At 47.1% G+C, this 11,340-nt stretch overlaps 2 protein-coding genes across 2 annotated transcripts; both read right to left on the bottom strand.

The window, feature by feature from the left end:
- Positions 1-298: 298 nt before the first annotated feature.
- On the bottom strand, positions 299-2,145 carry LOC743398 (small ribosomal subunit protein eS4, X isoform). The gene has a single exon (XM_016947737.4). The coding sequence runs from the start codon at positions 1,151-1,153 to the stop codon at positions 362-364; it is 792 nt and encodes a 263-aa protein (XP_016803226.2). The 5' UTR covers positions 1,154-2,145; the 3' UTR covers positions 299-361.
- A 2,710-nt stretch (positions 2,146-4,855) lies between these two features.
- LOC129143159 (uncharacterized) lies at positions 4,856-7,100 on the bottom strand. Its single transcript, XM_054678013.2, has one exon. The coding sequence runs from the start codon at positions 6,926-6,928 to the stop codon at positions 6,305-6,307; it is 624 nt and encodes a 207-aa protein (XP_054533988.1). The 5' UTR covers positions 6,929-7,100; the 3' UTR covers positions 4,856-6,304.
- Positions 7,101-11,340: the final 4,240 nt, after the last annotated feature.

Genomic DNA, 11,340 nt, shown 5'->3' on the forward strand with positions numbered 1-11,340 from the left:
CAAAAGCTTCTTGGGGTGATACATGAAATTAATAAAGTTGCAGGATATAAATCAACATATAAAAATCAGTAGCATTTCTATATATTGATAGTAAACTAGCTAAAACAAGAAATTAAGAAAGCAATTCCTTTTACAATAGCTACAAAAATGTACTTAGAAATAAATTTAACCAAGGAAGTAAAAGATTTCGACAACAAAAATGACAAATATTAATGAAAGAAATTAAAGAAAACATAAAAAAGGAAAGACATCCACGTTTATAGATTGAAATAATATTCTTTTTTTTTTTTTTTTGCTATTAATCCTGCCACAATATTTTTAATTACGTACAAAGATCTGACATGTCACCCAGGGACCCATTTCACCCACTGCTCTGTTTGGCCGCCAGTCTTTTGTCTCTCTCTTCAGCAATGGTGAGGCGGATACCCTTTCCTCGGGGAAGAGAAATCCATGGTTTGTTGCCCTTGCCAATAACAAAAATGTTGGAAAGTCGAGTGGCAAAGCTGTTGCCATTGGCATCTTTCACGTGAACCACGTCAAAAGATCCAGGGTGCCTCTCTCTGTTGGTGATCACACCAATTCTTCCTAGGTTAGCACCTCCAGTCACCATACACAGGTTACCAGTGTCGAACTTGATGAAATCAGTAATCTTGCCAGTCTCCAAATCAATCTGAATGGTATCATTCACCTTGATGAGGGGATCGGGGTAGCGGATGGTGCGGGCATCATGAGTCACCAGATGAGGGATTCCTTTTGTGCCCACAAAGATCTTTCTCACTTTGCACAACTTGTACTTGGCCTCCTCAGGTGTAATACGATGTACAGCAAAGCGACCCTTGGTGTCATAGATCAGACGGAAATTCTCTCCCGTCTTGTCAATGCTGATGACATCCATGAATCCAGCAGGATAGGTTATATCAGTTCGGACCTTGCCATCGATTTTAATGAACCGCTGCATGCAAATCTTCTTTACTTCATCTCCTGTCAGGGCATACTTAAGTCTGTTCCTTAGGAAAATGATGAGGGGGAGACACTCTCTCAACTTGTGGGGACCGGTGGATGGACGAGGAGCAAACACACCGGTCAATTTATCCAGCATCCAATGCTTTGGAGCTGCCACCCGCTTCAGATGCTTCTTGGGACCACGAGCCATGGCTGCGTTAGGCAAGGAAAGAGCGAAATAATATTCTTAAAATGACCCACTATCCTATGTGATTTACAAATTTAGTACAATCACTAGCTTGTATTTTTAAAAGCACCTTTGCTGCATATTCTTAAGATATTCAATGACAATGCCTGGATTTAAGTTTGAGGTATTATTATATCTATTTTATACTGGGCACAATATAATGTTATCAGAGGTAATGGTTTTGATTGGTCCTAGGTCATACAGTAATATATACATTGTGATTTATAGACATGCTATCTTTTAATACTCAGGCATTTAGAAAGTTCATTTAGACAAAGTTATAAAAACTTGCCTTCCTTTCTGCCTATATCACCTAAAAATCCTAATTTAAGAGGTAATAACATTTTTTATTTGATATACAATTTATCAACACAATAAAAATCTAACAATTATCATGTGCAGAGTGTGAAAATCTCATCAGATTATGGAACACAAAGACATCTTTTTCATATTTTGAATGTAAAACTGTTTTGGAAACTGTTATTTTTAGAAACAGTTAAAAACTTTTCATTAGTTTTTCATGTAAAATTGTGACAACCAGCATGAAATAACTGTCATCACAGAAGCATGGTATATTCGATTCCGAAACATATTCTTTGTAAGTTTTAATGTATTTATGTATTATTTATACTTAATTGTAACCCATAATGTACAGATATTATTTTTCCTTCAACTCTTAAGAATATTCTTAAATAATAAAATTAAAATTAATGAATTATAATTTTTGTTGGTTGGGAAAAAGACACACACGTGACAGTGCATCACTTCACCTCATCATTTCATTTCATCTCATCATTTCATCTCATTTCATCAAAACTCATCTCATCTCATTTCCATTTCATTTTCATTATTTCATCATTTCATTTCACTATTTCATTTCATCTAATTTCATTTATTTCATTATGTCATTTCATATCATCTTTCATTTCATATTTTTGATATCATTTTTCATATCATTTTTCATCTCATTTCATCTCAATTCATTTCATCTCATCATTTCATCTCATCATTTCCTCCTTTCTTTTCAACATTTCATCTCATTTCTTCTCATCTCATTTCAATTTTATTTCATTATTTCATCTCATTTCATTATTTCACCTAATTTCATTATTTCATCTCATCTCATCTCAATTCATCTTATTTAATCTCATCATTTTTCATCTCATCATTTAATCTCATTTCATTTCATTTAATCTCATCATTTCAGCTCATCATTTCATGTCACATCTCTTCATCATTTCAACATTTCATCTCATCATTTCATCTCATCTCATCTTTCAATTTCATTTCAATATCAATTCATCATTTCATTTCATTATTTCATTATTTCATTTCATTTCAATTCATCTCATCATTTCATCTCATTTTTCATCTCATCATTTCATCTCATTTCTTCTCATCATCTCATCATTTTATCTCATTTCATCTCATCTCATTTCAATTTCATTTATTTCATTTCATTTCACTTCATTGCATTGCATCTCATCATTTTATCTCATCTCATTTCATCAAATCATTTCTTCTCATCTCATCTCATCATTTCATCTCGTTTCATCTCATTTCATCTCATCTCACCTTATCTCATCATTTCATCTCATCCTTTCATTTCATCTCATCGTTTCATCTCATTTCATCTCATCTCACCTCAGCATTTCATCATTTCATCTCATCATTTATTTCATCAATTTACCTCATTTCATCTCATATCTCAATTCAACTTCCTTTCATTATTTCATTTCATCTCATTCATTTCATCTCATTTCATTATATCTCATCATTTCCTCATCATTACATCTCATCTCATCTCATCATTTCATCTCATCATTCATCTCGTCATTTCATCTCATCATTTCCATTTCATTATTTCATTTCATCATTTAATTTCATCATCTCATTTAATTTCACCTCATTTCATTATTTCATTTTTTCATTTCATTATGTCATTTCATTTCATCTCATTACATTTCGTCTAATTTCATTTCACCTCATTTCATCTCATCATTTCATCTCATCATTTCATCTCTTTTCATCTCATTTCATCTCATCATCTCATCAACTCTTTTCATCTTATCTCATCATTTCATCATTTCATCTCATCATTTCATCTCATCTCGTATCTTCTCATCTCATTTCAATTTCATTTCATTATTTCATTTCATTATTTCATGTCATCTCATCTCATCATTTCATCTCATCACATCTCATCATTTCATCATTTTATTTCATCATCTCATCTTATCATTTCATCTCATCTCATTTCAATTTTATTTCAATTTCATTTCATTATTTCATTTCATTTCATCAGTTCATCTCATCATTTCATTTCATCATTCATCTCATTTCATCTCATCATTCATCATTTCATATCATCATTTTATCTCATCACTTCATCTCATTTCATCTCATCTCATTCCATCATTACATCTCATTTCATCTCATTTTATGTCATCATTTCATGTCATCATTTCATCACATGTCATCTCATCATTTCATCTCGTCATCATTTCATCACATCTCATTTCATCTCATCATTTCATCATTTCATCTCATTTCAACTCATTGCATCTCATCTCATCATTTCCGTTTCATTATTCCATTTCATCATTTCATTCATTATGTCATTTCCTCTCATCATATTTCATCTCATCTCATCATTTCATCTCATTTTATCTCATCTCATCATTTCATCATTTCATCTCATCATTTCTTCTCATCATTTCCATTTCATTTTCATTATTTCATCATTTCATTATTTTATTTCATCTCATTTCATTATTTCATTTCATTATGTCATTTCTTTTCATCTCATTACATTTCATCTCATTTCACCTCATCATTTCATCCATCATTTCATTTCATCATTTCATCTCATGATTTCATCTCATCTCATTATCTCATTTCATCTCATTATTTCATCTCATTTCATCACATCTCATTTCATCTCATTTCATCATTTCATTTCATCATTACATCTCATCATTTCAACTCATCTCATTTCAATTTCATTTCAATTTCATCATTGCATTTCATAATTTCCTTTCATTATTTCATTTCATTTCATCTCATTTCATTATTTCATCGCATTTTTCATCTCATTTTTCATCTCATTTCATCTCATTTCATCTCATCGTTCATCTCATTTCATCTCATTATTTCATCTCATCTCATTTCAATTTCATTATTTCATATCATTTCATTATTTCATTTCATTTCATCTCATCATTTCATCTCGTTTCATCTCATCATTTCATCCATCATCTCATCATTTCATCTCATTTTATCTCATCTCATCTCCTTTCAATTTCTTTTCAATTTTGTCATTTCGTCTCATCATTTCATCTCATCATTTCTACTCACCATTTCATCTCAAAATTTCATCTCATCATCTCATCTCATCATTTCGTCATTTCATCTCATCATTTCATCTCATCTCAAGTCATCTCATCATTTCATCTAAGTGAAATGATGTAATGGAATCATGAAATGAAATGGATAGGATGCCCTCAGTGATGTTAAATTTAAAAATTGTTTCTTTTCATGTATGCATTTTTATATTTATATGTATTTATATTTATATTTACTTATATTTATTTTTACTTATTTTTATTTATATTTTTACTTATTTCTTTATTTATAAACAAGGTCCTGTTCTGTGGCCTAGGCTGGAATGCAGTGGTGCATTCACAGTTCACTGCAGCCTCGAGCAAACCTCCCACCTTAGCCTCCCAGGTAGCTGGGACCCCAGGTGCGCACCACCACACCTGGTTAATATTTTATTATTTGCAGAGATGGAGTCTTGCTATTCTGCCCAGGCTGGTCTCAAACTCCTGGGCTCAAGCAATCCTCCTGCATTGGCAACCCAAAATGCTGGGATGACAGATATGAGTCACAGTGCCCAACCTATTTATTTATTTATTTATTTATTTATTTATTTATTTAATAAAGACAAGGTCTCACTATGTTGCCCAGGCTGGTCAACTCCTGGACTCAAATGATTCTCCAAACTTGGCCTCTCAAAATGTTGGGATTACAGGTATGAGCCACCATGCCTGGCCTAAAAATAGTATTATATTTTTGTATCGTATAATTTTCAATTAGGTAATATGAATATTCTGGACAGGAAATACACCCTTAATTACATAGGAATAAACATTTGTTACACTGAGAAAAATCTAATAGAGCTAAAATTAAAAATTAATTTGGAAAGGTCATTAGATACTGATACATTCTTACGTTTATACATTCTTTCATATATTCATATATCCTTTTAACAGTATCAATGGTTTGGACTTATGTGTACAAAACCATGACCTATATGTAATACAACTAATAACAGGCACTGACAATTCAAGGCATATTATATACAAAGCTTTAACTTCTTATCAAAATATTTTTTTTTCTTTCTGTTTTGGCAGATACTATGAACACAACATTCAACTCACAGACACCATGGAGCCCTTACTAAGCATAAAGTACTGTGAAAGGCCAGGGCTAGGACAGAACTGAGACAGGGCCAGGGATAGGACAGAACTGGGGCAGGGTCATGGCCAGAGAAAAACCAGGGGCAGGGTCACAGCCAGGGACATGAGAGGACCAAGGCCAGGGCCAGAAGCAGGGAAGAACCAGGGCCAGGGCAGGGACACGGCAGGGCCAGGGCCATGGCAGGATCAGGGTCAGCAGAAGGCCAGGGCAGGGCTAGGGTAGCACAGGGCCAAGGCAGGGCAGGGCCAGTGGAGAGCAAGGAACGGGCCAGGGTATGGCAGGGCAGGGACAGGGAGGTCCAGGGCCAGAGTCAGGTCCAGGACATGGACAGGGCAGGGCCAGAAACATGGCAGGACCAGAAAGGGGACAGGGCAAGGGCAAGGCCAGAGAAGGACCATGGAAAAAACATGGCCAGGGAGGGTCCAGGGCAAGGGCAAGGCCAGGGCAGAACCAGAGCCAGAGCAGGCCAAAGGCAGGGCCAGGGCACGGCAAGGCCAGGGTAGGGCGGGGCCAGTGTAGGGTGAGGGTAGGGCCAGGGCGAGTTCAGGGCCAGGGCAGGACTAAGATAGCACAGGGCTAAGGCAGGGCCAGGGCAGGGCCAAAAGGAGGGGCCAGGGCCAAGCATGGCCAGTGTCAGACCTGGGGATTGTCAGGGCCAGGGTCAGGGTCAAGGCTGGGCCAGGGACAGGGCCAGAGCAAGGGCAGGGCCAGGGAGAAAGCAGAACCAGAGAGGATCCATAGCAAGGCCAGGGTCAGGGCAGAACCAGGACCAGGATAAGGCAAAGCCAAGGCCAGGGCAGGGCAAGGCCAGGGCAGGGCAAGATCAGGGAAGGGCAAGGCCAGGGTAGAAAAGGCCAGTGTAGGGCCAGGCCAGGGTAGGAGAAGGCCATGGTAGGGCCAAGGTAGGGCAGGGCTAGGGTAGCACAGGGCATGGCCAAAAACAGAGCAGGGCCATAGCAGTGGCAGGACTAGCAACAGGGCTAGGGCAAGCGCTGGACCAGAGCATGGTGGGGACAATACAGGGCCAGGACAGAGGATGGCAAGGCAGGTCCAGGGCCATTTCATGGACTCAGTAGGCCTGGGGTCAGGCCAGGGCAGGGCAAAGGCAAGGCCAGGGAGAAGGCAGGGCCGGGGCCAAGGCAGTGCCAGGGCAGGGCAGGACCAGTGCAGGGCCAATGCAGGGTGAGGGCAAGGCCAGGGCATGGAAGGGCAGGGCAGGACCAAGGAAGGGCCAGGAGAGGGCCACGGCAGGGTCATGCCCAGAACAAGGGTTTGGCTGGGGTCAGGAATATGATAGGATGAGGGCTGGGCCCAGGCTGGGGCACACAGGGCAGAGCATGGCCTGTGCAACGCATGGCCAGAGCCAGGCCATAGAGATGGGAGGGCAACACCATGGCAGAGTCAGGATAGATCCAGGGCTGAGCAGAGTCAGGGCAGGTCCAGAGTCGAGGCAGAGCTAGGGCCCAAGTAGGGCCATGGTAGCACCAGGGCAGAGGAGGGCAGGGCAATGCAGGACTGGGCCATGGCAGTGCCTGGTCAACTCCGGGGCAGGGCCAGAAGCAGGACAGGGCCAGGGCCAATGCTCAGGCCAGGGACAGGGCATGACAGGACGTGCCAGAGCAGGGCTGGGCCAACATTGGGGCAGGGCAAATCAGACCAGGACACCTCCAAGTCCAGCTCTGGCCCTGCCTTGGCCCTGGCCCCAGCCGCTTCCTGGCCTGACCTTGTCCCTGGCCCTGCCCTATCCATGCCCTGTGTGTTTGACCAGTGGTTTATAACCAGAATCCTACAAGAAACTTAAATTAGTTCTTTTGTGCATTTTTAGTAGAGATGGGGTTTCACAATGTTGCCCAGGCTGGTTCCAAACTCCTGAGCTCAAGCCATCTGCCTGCCTTGGCCTCCCAAAGTGCTGGGATTACAGGAGTAATCTGGCCAAGTATTTACCTTCTTTATGCCTGTTTCCTACATTTGGAAAATGGGGATGCTTTAAGTACCTAGCACATAGAATTATTATGAGAATCAATGCCTCACATATTTACATGTTGATAAAATTATACTCATAGAACACTACTGGAAGCAAAGATAGTATTAGTTAAAATTTAGTGATTACTGCAAATATTACTATTACAAACAACATAGTATAGACATTACTACTACTATAGTTATCTTAAAAATCTAAAATAAAAATTTTACGTAATAGCCTAAAGTAATCTCTCCTGCTCTGCCCTGGCTCAGCCCTAGTGCCGCCGGCTCTGCCCCTAGTCCTACTACATCCCTGGCCCTGACCCTTCCCTGGTCCAGCTGCTGCCCTGGCCCTTCCCATCTTCAGGCCTTACCATGGCCCTACCCTGGTCCTGACCCTGCCCTGGTCTGGTCCTGACCCTGGCCCTACCCCAGAGAAGGGGTATGGCAGAGCCAGGGAAGGGCCGGGGCAAATAAGGGACAGGACACATCCAAATCCAGGAAAGGGCCAGGGCCATGACAGAGCCAGGGCGAGTCCTTGGCAGGGCCAGGCTCCAGGCCAGGACCAGGAAAGGGTCATGGCAGGGTCACTGTATGGCCAAGGTCCAGGCCAAAGCCAAGGCAGTGGCAGGGTCAGGTCTGCATAAGGGCAGGACCAGAGCCAGTGATACGGCAGGGCCAGGACCAGGGCCAGGGCTGTGCCAGGACAGAACAAGAGCAGAGCAGGGCAGGACCAGAGCCAGGCCATAGAGAGAGTAGGGCAAATGCCAAGGGAAGGCCAGGGTAGTGCCAGGGCTGAGGCAAGGTCAGGGAAGGTCCAGGGCTCAGTCAAGGCTAGAAGCAAGACAGGGGCAAAGGCCAGGGCAGATCTAGGGCACAAGCAGGGCAGGCTAGGGCAGGGCAATGGCAAGACCAGGCCATGGCAGGGCCAGCCCAGGATAGAACAGGGCACAGGCAGGGCAGGGCCAGGGCCACGGCTGGGGCAGGACAAGGACCAGGACCGGGGTCCAGGCCAGGGCAAGGGTATGGCCAGGGCAGAGGTAGGGCCAGAGCCAGGGTCTGAGCAGGACCAAGGCAGGTCTATTGCAGGGCCAGGGTTCAGACCAGGGCCAGAGCAGGGCTGGGACAGGGCCAGGGCCAGAACCAGGAAAGGGCAATGTCAGGACAAGGGCCATGGCAGGACCAGCAACGGGGCTAGGAGCAGGACAGGGACAGGGACAGGGTCAGGGCTAGGGCCAGAATAGCATGCCAGGGTAGAGCCAGGCCAAATTAGGGCCAGGACAGGGTCAGGACCAGGGCTGGGCCAGGGTATGGCCTTAAGTAGCGAAGGGCCAGGGCCAGGGTCCATGCCAGTGCCAGCGCCGGTCCAGGGCAGACGCAGGGCCATGGCCAGGTCTAGGACAAGGCTGGGGCAGGGCCAAGGTCTGGGTCAGGGTCAGCACAAGACCAGGACAGAGCCAGGGGAGGGACAGGGCCATGGTAAGACCAGGTTAAACCATGGACAAGACACCTGCAAATCCACTTCAGGGCCAGGGTCAGGGCAGGGCCAGTTCAGGGCCAGGGCCAAGACAGGGCCAGGGTAAGGGCCGCCAGGGTCATTGGCAGGGCGAGGGCCATGGCAGGACCAGGGTCAGGAGCAGGGGTCAATGCCAGGCCAAGGCCACAGATAGGACCAGGTCTGTGCTAGGGCCAGTGTGAGGGCCAAGGTGGGGTCAGGGCAGGGCCAAAGGGAGGGCAGGGCCAGGGCAGGGTGGAGCAGGCCCAGGGGAGCACAGGGTTAAGGTAGGGCACGACCAACCAGGGCAGGTCTATGGCTGGGGCCAGGGCAGGGCCGGGGCAGGGCCAGAGCCAGGGCACGGCCAAGACAGTGGCAGCTCCAGGGCAGGGCCAGGGTTAGGACCACAGACATGTCCAAGGCCAGGGCAAGGGCAAGGGCAGGGGCAGGGGCAGGGCCAGGGTCATCTAAGAATTAGGGACAAAGCCAGGCCCAGAGCTGGGCCAGGACAGGTACCTGGCAGGGCTAGGGTCTGGGCCAGAGCCACGGCAGGGCCAGGGCCACAACCAGGTCTGTGCTATGGCCAGGTCCAACACAGTGCCCAGGTAAGGCTAGGGTGAAGGCCAAGGTAGGGCCAGGGCAGGGTCAAAGCCAGGCTAGGGCCAAGGCAGGGCCAGGGCCAGCAAGGCAGGGCCAGGAAAGCATAGGGCCAGGGCAGGGCAGGGCCAGGCCAGTGCCAAGACCTGGGCAGGGCCAGGGCCAGGGCCATAGAAATGGCCTGGGCAGGACCAGGTTCGGGGCAGGAGCAAAACAAGGGCAAGGACAGTACAGGTTCTTGGCACAGCCAGGGTCCAGGACAGTGTCAGGGCAGGGCCAAGGCAGGGTCTGGGCCATGGTAAGACCAGCAACAGGGCTGGGGCTAGGTCAGTGACAGGACCAGAGTCAGGGCAAGGACCAGAGCAGTGCAAGGCCAGGGGAGGGCCAGGCATTTCAGGGTCAGGGCCATGGGAGAACCAGGGCAAGGTCTCAAGCAGGGAAGGGCCAGGGCCAGGACAGGTCCAGGGCAGGGCCATGACAGGACCAGGGGCTGCATTAGGGCAAGGGCAGGGCCAGAGCAAGGTAAGGGTCAGGTCCAAGGCTAGGGTAGGGACAGGGCAAGAAATATGGCAGGACCAGGGGCAATGCCAAGGCCAAGGCTGAGTCAGGGCTGAGTCAGGGCAGGGCAGGGCAGGGCATGGTATGGCCAGTGCAGGACAGGACAAGAGCCAGTCCACAGAGAGAGCAGGGCTGATGCCAAGAAAGAGCCAGGCTAGTGCCAAGGCTGAGGCAGTGTCAGAGCATGTCCAGGGCAGGGCCGGGGCCAGGGCCAGAACTGAACCAGGGCACAGCCAAGGCAGGGTAGGGCAGGGAAATAGCGTGGCCGGGTCAGTACTGGGACAGGGCAGAGACAGGCCAACGCAGAGCCATGTTACACCAGGGCCAGGACACCTCCAAGTCCACTTCAGGGCCAAGGCTATGGCAGGACAAAGACCAGGGCCAGGGTCAGAGCCAGGTCTGTGCTGGGCCTAGCGAAGACTAGGGTGAGGGCCAAGGTAAGGCCAGGGCAGGGTCAAAGGCAGAGTAGGGCCAGGGCAGGGTGATGACACATCCGGAGCACAGCAGGGCAGGGTGATGGCAAGACCAGGGGCAGACCACTGCCAGCTCAGGGCCAGGGAAAGGCCAGTGCAGAGCCAGGAAAGGGTCTGGGTCTGGGTCAGGGCCAGGAACAAGGCAGAGAAGGGCCAGGGCCATGGCAGAGTCAGGGCAGGTCCTTGACAGGACCAGGTTCCAGGCCAGGGCCAGGGCAGCAGCAGGGGCAGGGCCTGGATAAGGGCAGGGCCAGGGATATGGCAGGACCAAGGCTAGGGCCAGGGCCAGGCCATAGTGAGGGCAGGGCAAAAGCCAAGGCAGGGTTAGGGCAGGTCCAGGGCAGGTCCAGGGAGTGGCCAGCACCAAGCGGGGCCAAGGCACAACCAGCGCAGGGTAAGGCAGGGCAATGGCACCACTGGGCCATGACAGGGCAAGGTCAGTGCCAGGAGAGGGCAGAACAGGCAGGCCCATGGTGGGGCCAGGGCAGGGATGGGCCAAAGCAGGGCCAGGACATTTCCAAGGCCAGGTCAGGGCCAGAACAGGAGCAGGACCATGACCATTGGCAGGGCCAGTGCCATGACAG

This window comes from Pan troglodytes, chromosome 12 (assembly GCF_028858775.2).
Source record: "Pan troglodytes isolate AG18354 chromosome 12, NHGRI_mPanTro3-v2.0_pri, whole genome shotgun sequence".
Lineage (NCBI taxonomy): Eukaryota > Metazoa > Chordata > Mammalia > Primates > Hominidae > Pan > Pan troglodytes.

Bases quoted from the DNA above. Each gene is read 5' to 3' on its own strand.
- LOC743398 (XM_016947737.4), bottom strand. From the start codon at position 1,153: ATGGCTCGTGGTCCCAAGAAGCATCTGAAGCGGGTGGCAGCTCCAAAG.
- LOC129143159 (XM_054678013.2), bottom strand. From the start codon at position 6,928: ATGACCCTGCCGTGGCCCTCTCCTGGCCCTTCCTTGGTCCTGCCCTGC.